Raw genomic sequence first — 17,045 nt, 5'->3', positions numbered from 1 at the left:
ATTTTTCGATGATTAAAAAGGCGTATTCATCAAGACTATGCTGAAATCATCTTAGGCCTATGTGTGTTGTGTTGTATTATACTGAAATCGTGGGCGCCCGGAGGCTGAAAGGAAAGAAAGAAAGAAAGAAAGAAAGAAAGAGGGAGAGAAAGAAAGAAAAAATAAGCAGCATGTTCGTATAAAACAAAAAAAAAAGATATTTTACTGCCACTGTGAGGTAATAAGATTAAGCCACTAGAATACTGCTTTTAATTAATTGTTCCTTTCTCGACCTCCAGAAACACCCCAGTCCCAATATACCCCCCCCTTTCTCTCCCCCCCCCCCCTCTCTCTCTCCCCCCCCCCCCCTCTCTCTGCCTAAACTTTCAAGAAGCTATTACATAGTTTGTAAACACAGACTAGTGTATCATTGTGTGCTTTACAGCGTCAGCCATGATAACTAGTATCGATCTCCTGGGAGTTTAAAAGCGACAGAGGGGAGAGAGAAAAAAAGAGAACTCAGCGAGCCTCGTCAGCCGCTCACACTGATCGGCAAGCAGTAGATGTAGAGAAAATATTGAAAGGCTGCGAGAGAGGATAAAGAAAGAAAAACGACAAAAAGGTGGCTCTTTTGATTATTCTGCCAAGCGCGTAGGCACACGCCGTCACACAAAGGGGGGATTTGAAGGAGGGGTGGCTAAGCGGTGGAACTCACTCGTTCTTGATCAGAAGGCGAAGCTCACAGCCAGCAGAAGCACACAGCGAATAATTTCCGCTTGGAGAGCCGACTTGAGTTTTTATTCAGAAGACTGAGCAAACCACACCACGATCTTTAGGGTCTTTGTGGATTGGAGAGGTCTTTGTGGGTTGTATGTTACATGTCACGAGAGCGCAAGCAGGTTGTATGGATATACATCCATCTGGTCATCTCAGGAATTTGTGGATTATTTCATAGCTACGACGACGAGATATATAGAAGACCATCTTCAGGAAATCACTTCATTTTCCGAACTTAATGTTTTGATTGACCAATAAATTATATCTAGATGAAGGGAGCAACGTTTTAAAGAAGCCTGACAGATGAGTCTTACGATTTAACTTGAAATACTTTTCATCTGATATTCGACTGCACTCTGGATTGTTCAGGTTTCTTGAAGTTTTGTTCGTCACTTGGAGAATTAACCGATCATCAATTATCGTTCATTGATCGTTTTTACTAAAAGTGGTTAACAGTAAATTTGTGGATTGTCAGATTACCATGGCAACCTACGAAAGACATCTGAGTAGCAGGAGACTCAGGTAAGAATGCAATCAGTTTTACTCTAGATGATTAACTTTTGTCATTTTACTCAATGTCAATGTGTGATATATTATATGACCAGATGACTGTCATGTTGTATACACATCTAGTCGAGTATAATCTTTTATTCCCCAAGAGACATCATTGTCGCAGTGATCTCAAGAGTTTTTTCGTTTAATGTCATTTTTTTCACCTCTACATGTTTCAAGAGAGTAATCATTGTTTTTTTTTTAGACCTATATGTATCTGATTTTAATATATGTATCGAAATGGTGACAAATCTGAAATTAGAAGAGTTAATAAAGTAGGCAGCCAAAGTGAATTGATGAATGTGTGAATGAATGAGAATGATTGATTTTGTAAATGAATGAATGGACTATGGACTATAATTAACATGATTAACTAATGAATGAATGAATGATTTATTTAATCAATTAATAAATGAATGGATTTTGATTTGATTTGATATGAATTTATTTTTTTCACTCTTGATGGGTGGATTGATGGAGTAAATAACTGATTGAAGAATGAATGACTGAAAGAAAGAAAGAAAGAAAGAAAGAAAGAAAGAAAGAAAGAAAGAAAGAAAGAAAGAAAGAAAGAAAGAAAGAAAGAAAGAAAGAAAGAAAGAAAGAAAGAAAGAAAGAAAGAAAGAAAGAAAGAAAGAAAGAAAGAAAGAAAGAAAGAAAGAAAGAAAGAAAGAAAGAAAGAAAGAAAGAAAGAAAGAAAGAAAGAAAGAAAGAAAGAAAGAAAGAAAGAATGAATGGATGAAAGAATGAAGGAAAGACGGATGGATGAAAATATTCGCTACTAGATCAATTATTAGTCGTACTTTGCGCTTCGGTGATCCTGAAATTAGCATTTGAATCGCAGTAAGGTTCTGCAGAAACTGACAAAGAGTAATTGTCAGTGTGCATTAGTGAACCACCTGCGTTCATAGGAATAACTCTTCAAAGTCATGGTGTGTGTGTTTGCATGTATGAAAACCCTTTCAATATTTTGTCCTTCAGACCGTTTTAGGTTGATTAACTTCGTTATTATGAGTATATCTTGGTCCTTTTTTATTCCATTTCCATGCATCTCCCGCGCGCTTCTCCCAATCTCATAGCCACGCACTCACTCTTTATTAACATGATAAAGGGTCCAGAGAAGACTCAATTTAAAGATAAATTTCATTTTTGAAACATCTCACTGGTGATAGGCAAGCGCGACAGAATAGCTGGGCAGCAAAACTTTCATATGTATGTGAATTTCTTGTGAAATGTGATTCAAGGTTATCATGTCATTTGGACAATGATCATGATCAGGAATGTTCTACTTTCATTGTGTGCCAATATAATTGTATATCATTCAAATCGACGTGTCATTGATAACAATTGTTTTATTTTACTTGCATCGCCCATGTATCGTGCAGCAGAGCCATACCACCCCCCCAAAAAAAAAATGTACAATGGTCTGTTCTTTTTATGCAATATCATATCGTATATTCTCATCATGTAACCATTAAATTTTATATCAAACCCATTAGGGGAAGACAAAGAAAGAAAGAAAGAAAAAGAATGGTTCCGATCAAGCCGTCCTAAACCACCAACCGGGTCCAAGTCCCACCAGTAACTTCCCATTGCGTGCAATGTCCAGACTTCTTCCGTTTTTTCCTCCCTAATTTTTCAAACAAAAGATGCAAACAAACGGTAAATTGCCAATTCGTCTACCGGTACTGCAAATTGTCGTCTCACCACATGGTCTACTTTCATTAAGTCTAATGCCATTCCGTTCATCAACATTTCGTCTAACAACCATTTGGTTCAATAACCATTTGGTCCAATCATCACTTCGTCTAATCACTAGTCGTCTATGCCCATTTTGTCTCATAACTAGTTGGTCTATAATATTCGTTTTATTTTCCCATCATTTTGCCCAATTAACACTTAGCCTCTATAGTCTAATTAGACTAAATGGTATATGGACTAAATTGCTATTTGGCCAACTGGTTATTAGACGAAATGGTGAGTGGACGAAATGGCAATTAGACCATGTGGATATTGGATGAACTAATCGTAGACCAAATGATAATAGACGAGTAGGGAATTGGATAAATTGGCATTGGACTAAATGAAAATAAACCAATCAAAGTGATCATCTAACTCCCATCATGTCCATATTGATCTATTGTTTGGCTCAATCCGATCCTACTCGTTTTGTTGCTGAATGGCATGCTTCTCCTTCTGCGATGAGTTCTTGCCACAGTTGAAACTACGTTCCTACAATCATTATTTAATTAATATCGTAATTATATAGGCCTAATTATGTTGTTAATTCTCTTGAGGTTTTCTTCACACTGTCTGACGACCAATGCTCATGTTTAACAAGGCTTTCTTCGGGGGCTTTTTACTTGTGATTCGATTTTATAAATGAGTGGATCAAATAAATGCACACAACGTACACTGATTTTTACCTCCATGATAGTTTCGATTCGATTAGTATTGACATGCATGTATTTTATCATCCTCGTTTCTTTGAGTATATATGCTTTGAGAGATACAAAAATAATATGGATTGAGTTGCGTTGGGTGTTTCTTGAGGGGATCCCACGGTATCCCCCACCACTAATAAATCACATTCAACTCTTGCTGCTATAACAATTAAACATGATGTTGCTATAATGGGTATTATATTTTATAATCCTATACCCGCAATAAATCGTGTTTTGATTGTCAAGTACCCGTATCCTGCTATCTCTGTCTATGCCCGTGTACATCATTCTCATTCCCACGCACACTTACTCTTATTGTATCTTATTTCAAACAATGATCTTCATACTCAGTCAGTATGGAGGTAGAACAAGATGAGAAAGTTTCAAACTTGATTTCATGATTCCACAAGATGTCTTGAATGGGAATTTATTTAAAAAATGATAATAATAATCATAATAATAATAAAAATCAATTAAAAACTATTTTAAAAATGGATGGCGTCATATTCTGCTCTACAGGCAAAAGGTCTGATTGATATAACATAACAAGTTTTCTCAATTAGGATAATTCCAGTTTGTCAACAATGTGATATGCCTTGTAGCGTAAAGTGCTACCCCAACCCTTTCCCCCTGTTGTATAAAAGCGGATTATTACTAGTATTATTAGTTGTATTCCCACCCTTCCTAAATATGGCCCCATTATGAATCCCCATCGAGATGTGAGTAGACATCAATCGAAAATCATATAATTTTCCTCACTTCATTTCATTTTATGTAATATTGATAATCGTGATTGCGATGAAATTAATTCCGTCTTGATACGCGTCGCTTGCACACTGTGAGCCCTCAGGTGAGCTTCACTTTCAGCCGAAGGGGAGGGACCGAGGGGGGGGGGGGGGGTGTCGGGTATTGCCAAATGCATGACTAAAAACACAACCTCGTTCATGTATGAACTGATTACACTTTACTACGATGCATTAACCTAGGAGATCCTTGATTTGACAATGGAGTTGATTTTCTTTTACGATATTCGGCTTAAAATAACCCGAAGATGTGATTAAAATAATGAGTGAAATTATAAACTCATTAGACCTATACCATTACCATAAAGAAATAATTACTAGTTTTATATGATTGTTTAAATTAAGGTGTTACCACTATGTGTCACTCATTTCGAATTAGTCCGTTGATTTTGCCGGGTGATAGTATTGAAGCATAAATTAGTAATACATCTCTATGTACAGTTGCGTTGATTTCTGTATGGTGAGCAGGAAGGTAAAATAAGAAATGTAAATATTCTTTGATTACGTCACCTAGTCTCACGTTTCTCCCACGGATCAACCCTTACATCTACCTGATTATTATGAAGTGTGAACGTAAATCCCACGCTCATCCTCTGATAAGTACAGTATGACGAACATCAAGTACGATTAGAGGTAAATAACGTCAAAAAATGAATACAGATGCTCGAGTGTTTATTGAGATCGTCTGGTATGACCACTTCCCTTTCGTATTTTCACTACTTCTTACGGTTGTTGCCATGACAACAGTGATCGGTTACCCTATTATAGGCGATTGACTATCACCAGGTTAGCTACTTCATCGTGTTAAAGTAGAATTATTCTGTCATGCTTTTCAGATGGTTACTTGATTACAGAAATTGTAACGAGATACAGTAATAAGAATTCAAAAGTATTTTTTTTTTGTATATGACGTAGGATTTCGGGTTGAATTTCCTTGATTCGATTTAGAGTGCATGTAAGAAATGAAGTTGAAGAACCTTTTCTACCACGCTGCCTGTAGCCATGGGCGGTTCCATGATATTTTTATTGGGGGTAGACAACCTATATGACATAATTTTTTTAATCGATATAATGGAGTTTATACGATTCAGACCTTCCTTCTTCTTTCCTTTTTTTTCTTTCCCCCCTTTTCACAACTTTGAAAATCAACTTGCGTTGTGACATCGCCCCTATCTTTAGCATCATTTGGAATAATTCAGTCGAACTTGATATTGATGAATTGAATATGTAATGTTACAAATGGGAGGTAACAAAGTTCGAGAATCAATCAATAGGGAAGCAAGATTGAAAAAGTTCGTGTATATGAAAGGCGTTCAGGGGAAATATATAGGAAACCGTATAGGTTATAGTATATAACCTGTTAGACTATATTCAGTGTCTGAAGTCGGATTATTCATGACACGATGTCCGGTTATTTCAGTAAATTAATTTGGTTCTTCCTCTTGTAATTACATATCGCAAGTGGTGTAATAATCAAATTCCATACGCGGTCACGAGCGGGGTATAGCGCCGATGGTTATTGGTTGTCAATGCAAATTTTGTATGTATAATTTGCAGGCTGTTTTGTTTTGTTTCTTTTTATTTAACTTGTTTTATTTTATTTTTGCCAGCCAATTGGTTTATTAGTATCACATTCAGGGTAAGAGCTGACAATGATAAGAATATTATTTACTTCTAAATACCCTCAGAATTCTATCATAGCTATGAAAGCACAGTGGTTCAGTCGCTTCAGTCTTCAATGAAACAAATTATTGTTTGTTTGTTTGTTTTTTGCATTTTTTAGCGTTATCGTGAGTCAATGAATGCCTGAAGGTCTGGGGCCTTTTACCTATTTGTTGCTAAGATGGTGTAAAACATTAAAAAGAAAATGCTCTCACTGTCTCACATATTTACCATGCATCATTGACAGGATTGAGATAGAAGGGGAAGGGGGTAAATTGTCGCGTTGCCATGATAACATTAATATCTATTTATCTTTTTGTTGTATTTTTTAATAAAAAGATAACTACACACCTTCTTGAAACCATTATGGTATATAAACCATACTCAAACTACAGAACGTGCCACTGGCATGGAATTTCCCTTTTAAACCTCATCGCTCCTACTGTCAAATCTGATTAATCATTAATTAGATTTTCGCCCTGCATGAAAATCAAACTTGATCTGATACCACGGTGCTAACAAGAAGCGCATCGTGTATGAAGGGAAAGAAATTAATTTACCAGATAGGGGGCTGCTAGTAATTATGTCAATAAACTTCCCATGTATATAGATAGTACACGATGGGTGTTGAAAAGGCCTTCTTACACCAGGGAAGTATAGGAGTTCCCTGCTAACACTACACTGTAAATCATATGGTGTTTAAACGATTTCCAGTCGGTGTTCGTAGAGGATCGCACCGTCGGGTGTTAAAAATACACCGTTGGGTTCGAATATAACACAAATAGTCAACTTGACACCCCAACTATATAACATCATGACAATGGTTTCAAATGCTTGGTGCTGTCCTCTCACAATACCTACAGGTGTATTATACAGTGTACCACCACCGACTTTGCAATATAACGACTGTCTGATACGCTTAATGAACAAATTGCATAATTTTCTAGTTAGGTATTCATGAGCATACATTAGGAAATGAAGAAATGGTATGTAAAAAGTGAGAAGCTGAGGCTGATCAAGTCTATACTATGAGAGAAACGACGCATTTCATTAAGCCTAAATCAAAATGACCATCTGTTATTCATGCACTTACTGTTGTAATCAAATTTATCATAATCCCTTCTCACTGCTATTTCTTGTTTTTTCAGGAATGCTTTCAGTTCTACCAGTAACCATGGCAACCTAACTAAGGAGATACAAACCAAATGTGAATCAAGACGAACGTCAGGACGAAACAACAGAAAGGCAAAGGTATACAAAATAATCAAATCTATAATTGTTTGTGTAATCATCTCAGTTGATAAATGGATTAAACGAAATTTTCATGAACACACTCGCTTTTTTAAGAATCCCAAAATGCATGCTGAGAATGAATTAATACCCCCCGCGCCATATTAAATACCGCTGGTAATAAATTAATTATTATCTGAATTGAGACAAAACCTTGGATTAAATATGTTTGCTGTCCAAAATAAAGGTTCAACATTAATGTGTTAAATATAGCGCTCTTCACAATGACTGTATCCTAGCGCTTTACAAATGAGCAAAATTAAAATTTTAAAAGTCGAAAAAATACATAAATAACAAGTAAATTAGCTATTTAAAAGAAATGTCTTTAATGACCGCTGAAATGAAAATACTCCAAGGTCGATTTTTTGTTTTTTTGTTTTTTTTGTTCTATGCGACTTTATGTCTATCCAAAATAAACCATATTCACAGAATCAATCGTCAAAAAGGAGAAACATATAAATATTTTTCGTCGAGTATTTCAACTTTAGACCCTTGATGATTTAAGAATTTCCTCATTTAGATTTTAAGAAAATTCGTTTATTTGGAAGGGGTTCGCTTCATGAATAATACGCTTTTGAGCTGAATACTCATAGTGTTATTACTGAAATCCAGAACTCCAGGTCTGCGTGTAACGTGAGATTACAGGTGATACTGTGCAAATTATTACAGGTGCCAACTCAACAAGTAAATGGGGGTTGTGTGTAGCTTCTTTGCATTGGAATTCTGTCAGAGAAATTGAACGTTGCTCAATGTTCATCATCCCTAAAACCTAAAGGCCTGAATGAACATAATATTGAGGTCAAAGTAGGCATATTTTTTTGTAATAATTAGTTGGCATATCCCATCTGATAATGATAGCCAGTTATGAGAATGTGACATTTTTCTAAAATAGATGCAGCGGGCTATTCTAATATTACTTTGTATCCTTCTGCTCAGTATATATACATGTAATTGTGCACAATTATTATTAAGTTATGTAATGATGATCATTTCTGTTGAATAACATTTTTTTACCCAATAGCTTTTATGTATTCTTTCCATTATTTTTTTTATTAATTTCAATGTTAATGCAGTATGGTTTTACGGTTTCAAAAAAAGTATTGGTCATTTTCAATGTTGAGGTAATCGTCGGAGCATTCCTTATCCAAAATATAGTTACAATGACTTTAGGTAGTGTTGATGACCTTACATTACAAAATGGAAATAGATGGGCCAAGATGAGGGTCATCAAACCAGTGCTTGATGAGATGAGATGGGCGGTTGTTCTCTTAGAATAGTGGATGATGTGATCTTGGAAGGAGTTGGAACTTAGAGGTAAAAGATTGGGTGAATAATAAAAGCAAGTTCATCTTGGTCCCACGGGAGTATACAAGGGTCCCATTCACTTAACAGGTGTGAACTTCATTACACAGTAAATACACGGACCGTCTGGGATGCGCTCACACACGTACCAAATTTTCACACAGCGCACTCATTCCGATACTGCAAGAAATTCAATATTACACATTCCTTGTATGTGGTGTACTCATTGGGATTGTAAGGAGTTCAGGTGTGGATTGTGAATGTGATGATTTTCGGTTGTTTGTGAAGGGTCCTCTCGCGACTACAAGAAATCGTTAACTGGGGTCGCGTGGGGGTCAGAAAGGGGGATTTATAGTTTGGGAGGGGTGTGGCATCGGTCGACAAGTCCTAGCAAGTTAGCTGGTCATGTTTGAATATTTGTTACTTTATCATGAAAATTGAACTTCCAAGAACACGTGGTTGTTTGCAACTATTATTAGTTAGTTTGTCAGGATGTGTTGTATTCTAGAAGGGGCCGTTGGACAGTGAGGTTATCATTTGGATTTGATGCTGAAAAGATTCAATAGTGAGGATAATCTTTGGGACAAACTAGGCTTCTGACCGGGGCTTCTGATGAAAAGGTATGTCTCCGCAAGCATTTATCTCAAGATCGCAATAATCAAAATAATTTTAAAATCAATTACCTGGAATGTTAGACTATTTTACTATATTTAACTTCTCTTGCAGCGGCTCCGTTGAATTTATGGACTTCAATCCTGTATACCTTGACATACTACTAGGTGCAGCGGATTGTTAATAATACCGTTGTACACCCAATGAGCAGTTGCACTCGAAGTTTTAAATCCATTTGACATCTCCAGCATGTGTAAAATGTAATTGGTTCGCGTCTTCGCGAGATATGAGTTTGGTCATCAGGTCATCAGACAATGACCTCTTGACCTCATGGTCAGCAGGTCATCTACCAATTTTGAGTGATAAAATGAACATATAAAGGACTAGGCCTTCGTAGTACGAGTCCTCATGAATACCCACGCATCCAACATGATTGTCCATCAAGCTCACGTATACCCATTCTGATAAAGAACTTCAAAAATATTGAAACTTTCAGATTTTCTTTTGATTGTTCGTTATTTTCTTATTAATTTGGAGTGAGGGAGCTTGAACTCGGTCCATGGTTACATCGTGAATCACATAGAACTACATGCATGAACCATGGAGCAATTAACACAGGTAGCTCCATGTATGAACCAACAACAAGAGAAGAATATTTCGAGGAGGGTTGTGGAACGTCAGAGCAAGGGGTGAACCGAGATGTAGGCCTATCGGTTCTGTGACATGGTAGAAGGAAATATTAAATATGAATATCCTCGTTTTTAGCACATAGTCCTTCACTTTGATTTTCTGGGAAAGCGAAATCAAGTAAATTCTCACTAACCATCATCAAACACGTACGATGTCACAAATAGGCCTAATCGTTTCCCAATCACTCTTTCTTCGTATATAATGACGTATGCTATTTCAGCCTAAAACCGAGAAGGTTCCACTCCTGGGTTCTTTGCATGCGTTATTCGTATTATCTCTGAGATATGAATTTCGCATATTTCTTGGCAACCATCATCATGATCATCCGTCTCTATGGCTCCAACCAAATATCAGTTACAAGAAATGTTTGATTCATGACCACGGCACTACTACTACTCTACCAATATTAACTTATTCCTGAATGGTCCCTCCCCAATATCTGTCTTTACACTCACTGACAGCGTATCTCCAGACGCCATCAAGGCCAACGAGCCACGCCTTTAGGAGTTGGTCCTACACATGTATATACAACTTGTTTCCTCCATTCTACATTTATCTTTAGTTCATTTATTCCTCGTAATGGTTACCTCATTCTTTGTTTTGATAGTACCGACCGAGGAGCGCATCACCACCAGCAGTGAGCCACGCCCATTAAACTGGTATATCAGACTGTTTTCAAGCCAACAAACTTTTTTATCCGTGTGGTATTAACCCCCCTTTTTCGCTTTGATTATCTCTCTACAGTCTTTGAGAGCGCATCATCACCATCAGACAGCCACGCCCATTGGAGCTGATACCAGTCAGCCTGGTAAGATGGAACGGATCGACCGAAGTCTCAAGGAACTTGCCCAACTTCTTGGCTTACAGGTGAGTCTAAAAAAATATTATACCAAGAACACTCCAGACCTTCCAGCACACAGTGGGACGCCTATGCTATTTACATAGCGATTTCCAATCACAGAAAAGGATGTATGTGCTTGTGCCGTGGTTGTGAATGTGATTTTTTCCACTTATGAAGCCGGAACGTCGATCTTATTTTGACGATTTATTTCATCAAGATATTAATGGCAACAATACTTGCTATTCAAACTTGCTCAATAAGTTTGTCATTATTATTCTTTTGCTTATGACATATTCTTAGAAATACCCCCCCCCCCCCGCGCCCTGACAAGCCACTGTGTAATAATTCTCTGCTCTTCTATTCAGTTAAGTTATTTGTTCATTTCTATGCTTGCTAGTTGCTATTCAATCTTTGAACACAATCCAGCGGCTGGGGAGAGCGATAAGTTATGGCATACAAATTCAAGTCATTTTTCACGGTGCCCCGAAGAATTCATAATGGATGGGAGTTTTGTCTGCCTGGCACGCACCGGGGACGGCTATATGACCATATAAGGATCGCAACCTGTTAAAAGCGCGCGTTTGGCTCGTGGGTTACCCCCCTGTATGCACCCAATAATACACATGTATACCCAGAACGCTGTAAAATGCGCGGGTCAAATTTATGGTGTTTTTCATACCCGCAAAATGCATGAAATCCCCGCCTGATCGGTAGAGATAAGGAGGTTCTGGGATTGAGGTGAAGGAAGAAAATAAACGAGATGAGATGTGACATGTCATGCAAAGCATGGACCAAAGCGATCGTGCTTCATGGTTGTTATGTAGTCTGCCGTGCAAACCCTTCAGTTTCACTCGAGTTAAGGGTCTGAATGTGCAGCCTAGAGTACTGAAGGCCCTCTCGTCTGCATTGATAAAGCCAGTTTTATATGTGCTAGTCTTTGCGTGGAGACCCACTTGTTGATCAAATTTTCAATCAGGGCTTGTGCCTGTAGACTAGCTGTTATGCTACCCTCGAATAGCCCGAACGGTGAAAACCTTTCTAGAAAGAGTAATATGGGCATTCATTTTAATATTCCGTTCTCGTAGAGTCTTGGTAGCCAAGAATGATCGGGGTTTTTTTGTGTGTGTGTGTTTTTTGTAGAGGCAGGTACATTATCAACAATAATATTCTTGAGCAACCACCATTTAGTGACAAATCAAAAGAAGCATGTCTGATCAAACACTATGTCTTCTACAATGTTCTATATTGTAATGTGTGAGTGCAGGGAAATTGATAATTCGTCACCAGTCCTCAGGGCTGCTGAGGAGTTATAAACGGACGTTGATCACTTTGCAATAGTAGCGATTTCTATAGCACCCTAATGATGTACATCTAAGTTGTGATTGATAAAATGCCTTGAGCGCGACGCGGGAGATAGGTATATTCAAACTGAAATCAGTTATCTCTTCTTGAAAAAAAAAGAGGCCTAGGATAACTCAGAATATTGTAGAAAGCGTCTGCGCACTCAGTCCCTTACCCGGGACCTGTTTCATAAAGACTTGCAGCTATGGTACCGGTACCATGGTAACTGGGCTGATCAGCCAATCACAGTCAAGGTTTCCATTGTGGTTAGCATAAGTCTTTTTGAAACTGGTCCATGATGATTGCAGGGCTGTGCTATGTAACAAACTCTGGTCAATTATCTGATATTCACCTCTACTTGTAGATGATGGATAAAAAGAGAAAAATCCGTTAAGATATGCCGACTGAACAGTCTAAACGCAGCTCTAAAATTAAACGAAACCTAACTTTCAACCAATCGTGAATCGGTATAGCGCGCATTTGGAACATAACTGAAATGGCACTGTAACGGGTCGAAAATGTACCCATTATTGACTCCAAGACATTCGTCATATTTGTGTAGAAATCATGCTTTTGACCAAGTTAAATCCTTATAAGTTTCAACAGCTGATCATATCATCGTGCACCCTTCCTTGAAAAATCATCATTCTTCCCCTACCCCCTTTTCCACCCCCCCCTGTTTCCCTTATACAAGCATTGTTTTATCCAATACTAAAGTTGGATTTAATCTAATCAATTAAACACCACATAATTAATACCCTTAGACCTATTCCACCAGTAAGTAATAACCAGCTAAAGATCAATAGCTCACGTATCAAAGCTCAGCTTGTGGACATCGCCCTGATAAAACTCGATAAAAAAACCTGTCGTAATCAACGTCACATGAAGCAATGTGGTGGATGTGTCTTTCTGTCCTGTCAGAAAAGTAAACGTAACGTATATATCTCAACTCAGTAGTATCAATAGTGGCAAAGGATGTTTGCATGCTGATAAAAGAGGAAGAAATAAAACTTTAAGAGCTCGCGATGTCACTTCTCTTAACCAATGAGCATGACTCCTTGCTTAAAGTTTAACCCTTGACATGCTGTTATGCAATCTCACAAAGAATAGTTTTGTTGTTGTTGTTGGTGTATATGAATTGAATTTGAATTTATTAATAAACTTTATTCACTTGACATGGACATTTGGTGTATGTAAACCAGCTTACAGGAAATCTGTCTGATGGCCGTCAAGTTGATGGATTTAATTTGATTGATGACGGTGTCTCCCCCACCAGAGACAAATTGAAATTACAAGTATCATACTATATTACTATTATCACTTTCAATAACGCAACCATCTTTACCATTGTCATCGCTGACGCCATCATCAATGCCAGTTTACTATCTTTGTCACAACCATAATACTACAACCAGTGCCATCAACACCAGGATCAGTACTCAGGAACTCCTCGCAATACCTAAACCATGGAGACAGGCCCCATCCCCAAACCATCTCCACTACCACCACAACAGAAGGAGTGAGAATCGCCACCATCAGGTCAAAATCAAACCTATATCAGTCAACACCAAAGACGCATTATCCAGTTCTCCACTCACATTATAACATCATCATCATCATCTAATAACGAAATTGGCAGTAAACGTCGCTATTTCTATCATCACCACCACCACTACCACCCGTCCACCACCACCTCCACTACCACCCGTCCACCACCACCTCTACCATTCCACCATCATTGTTATCATCGTCACCTTCACCGTCATCGTCAATATTACCATCTTAACCACCATCATCATCATCATCACAACCCCCACTACCATCACGTGATCAAAATCCGCATGAATTAATCATCATAACCATCAAACCATCTCCGATCAAATCTGACCATCCATCATCGCTCGCATCTGAACGGCAGACGAACCCCGAGCTAATTAACGTTATCATCACATCACTCGGAGCTAATGGATGCATTATTGTTACGAGAGAAGGAAGGGAAGACAATAGGAGATAATTCCCCGGGATTATATTAGAAATCTTCTTTGTGGCTAGATGCAGCATCCCATATCTTTGGGTTCGTACCTGGAGCTCATCGGGGGTGCTGCATACAACAAACTCTCGAGCTCTGTCAGGCTTGGAGGCTATTGTCGCTTGCCTACATGACACTGTATTGATGGTTCTCCATTCATCCCAAACCCATCCCTTCCACTACACACCTGCTCACTCTATTCACAACCAGTGGTCCACTCACACAGCAGACATCATCTCTTCTTCGACATCAGGCTAGCTGGCTTCCACGAAACTCGTTGGGTGAAGTCTCACTGGTGGTTCCTGGAAATGAAAGCACCATTAGAATGAGAGTTATGGGTCTGATCCCAACTCCCTGATAGAATATATATAGAAGGATCACAAATCACTGTAAATGATGCTGAAAATCATTTTAAGGCATTGCCTCTGTCCCAATTCAGGGCAGAGCCAGAATGATAATTGTGATTGAGCGAGCATTGTGTATACTTTTCTCGTAACGGTAGTGGGGTCATCAGTCGTAACTCACTATTCACCAGTTACACCAATTTAGTGCTGTTGGTTTTAACTCTATATAAGAAATATAAAAAAGCCCTCCTTTAATTATTCTATTTTCTTTTTTCATACATATTTGATTGTAAATAAACTAAAGATTAGTACTGAGAATCAACCACTATTTTAATTTATGCTGCAGCCTACGGCTATCCAAGCGTTCATTTCTATTTAATTATGCAATTGCCTTGTCTCTTTCGCTTTGCTCGTTCGTTAGCGTCTTCTCTCAAAATGCCACTAATCCTTTTCGCACCAGAAAATCCTTCACAATATTTTGACAATCACATTTCATCCCTCAAAAAGGAAGTGATCACTCGTTGAAAGCAAGATAAATAATTTCTTTCATTTGTGACATATCTCTTCGTAACCGTGAATAAATGGACACTGTTTTTCACAATATGTCATTATTATTTCACGCAGTATCTAATATGAATATTTATATACATCGTGACAAGAGATGATGCGATAATGAGGAGGCAAGCGTGGAGATGGAAAATGTGACTGAGTTGAACCATGGACGAAGGGGAGAGGTATCAAGGAAATATCTGAAGGAAAAGATACGAGCGTTTTGATCGAGGATGGAGATGAAGAATAAGAATGAGAAAAGAAGAAAGAGGGTTTGGTATCTGATTCTGAAAAAAGCTGCTATTACCGAGAGGTAGAAAGTTCAAGTTGAACAGACAAACAAAAACGGAATGCGAGAGAAGATTAAAAATGATAGAAAAAAATACTCTAAAAATTATTTACATAATTATTTAACAATACTATGATTCCACAATGAAAGGTTAGGGTGCAGAGTTGTAGACTTGAAGGAGAGGGGCGAGATGAGTTTGAATGCTTGATGATATCTGCCTTATGTTGGAATGCTTAGTGATTGTCTTTGAAGGATGGCGTGTGTATGGAGCGCGAGGGAGGCACGCGTGACCCGAGCCCTGTAGGCGGTGCTGCACCATCCCGAGTTTGCTCAATCTCGAGATATTAGCCCGATCAGCCCTCTTCGCGATTAATCTCGAGATTCAAGAAACCCCGTCTGCACCATCCCACGTAGTCCAGATTGGACCTTGTTGTTTGGAAGTGCTTTTTCCCAAAGCTAACATAGAGGGCACATGTCTCCCAATCTCTAATCAGCGCCAATCCACTCATCTTCCATCCCCAACAAGGTCCAGTACAAAACTTTGCTGTACCAGAAAAGCTAGGCATCAATCAAACAAGTTACACGGTAGGGGGTCAGGTGCCCTAGTCTCACACACCAAACAAGACACATTTTTACCCGAAAGAACTTCACCTCAAACAGGGTGAAAAATGCAAAGTTGCGGGGTTTTTTTTACACTGTAAACATAAGGATCCGTGTTCATGCACTTAAAAAATATCTATTCAGCGCCTTCCTCTCTCGCCAAATGATTCCACCCATGAACCAAGTATCAAAGTTTGAATAAGTAGACTACACCAGTCACAAGGAGGCAACAGCTGGTAAACATCTCTGGCTCAGGCAGCGATCAACAGATCCTGGCCCCCACCCCCATCGTGGTCAATGGGCAGTGGAGGGTCAGGGGAAACCAGACCAGTGGCCTACAGGTACGACTAGTCTCTTGTACCAAACTTTTGCCTCCACTCAAATACAAGTTTACCCCCAAGGACGATGAAAATACACAGATGTGACTGATGTTCTACAGAATAGACATATACCGCCATGATAATTTGATATTCACATTTTGTTCTATTGAAATGCTTTTTCTCTTACCCAATGATTTCATCCGTGGAATAAGTATTACAGTTTATAAGACTAGACTAAGAAAACCAGGACCCTGTTGCTTCCATGAAATGACCTCCATGACCTCCATGATAAGGGGCAGTCAGTGGTTTTGTATATGGAGCTATATATAGCTCCATGGTTTGGACATGGTTTGTTATGCATTTGTTTGCAGTGTCCATACTATGGACATCCATGACCACACCCAGCTAACTATAATAACATCCATGAAAGATCCTAGAAATGCTTTCAAAAGAAATTTTTAAGAACATTTGTATAACATTAATGAAACAATATTCCCCTGATGTTAAACATGAAATAAAGTTAATAAACTTAATATTATGATGCCAAGCAGATATATTTTCCTAAATGTTACATAGATCTTTACCCATAGTTGATGAAAAAAAAAAATCTTAAGACACAAA

The 17,045-nt window shown here is 38.3% G+C and overlaps 1 protein-coding gene across 1 annotated transcript; it reads left to right on the top strand.

Annotated features, from left to right (window-relative positions):
- Window positions 1–463: 463 nt before the first annotated feature.
- On the top strand, window positions 464–14,125 carry LOC129259706 (uncharacterized). The gene is made up of 3 exons (XM_054897969.2): window positions 464–1,278; window positions 7,366–7,468; window positions 10,856–14,125. Exons 1-3 carry the CDS (start codon window positions 1,238–1,240, stop codon window positions 11,054–11,056), a joined length of 345 nt encoding a protein of 114 aa, XP_054753944.2. The 5' UTR covers window positions 464–1,237; the 3' UTR covers window positions 11,057–14,125.
- Window positions 14,126–17,045: the final 2,920 nt, after the last annotated feature.

The sequence above is a fragment of the Lytechinus pictus genome, chromosome 4 (assembly GCF_037042905.1).
Source record: "Lytechinus pictus isolate F3 Inbred chromosome 4, Lp3.0, whole genome shotgun sequence".
NCBI lineage: Eukaryota > Metazoa > Echinodermata > Echinoidea > Temnopleuroida > Toxopneustidae > Lytechinus > Lytechinus pictus.
Note: the sequence above shows the minus strand (reverse complement) of the source record. Positions and strands in the feature narration are given on the sequence as shown.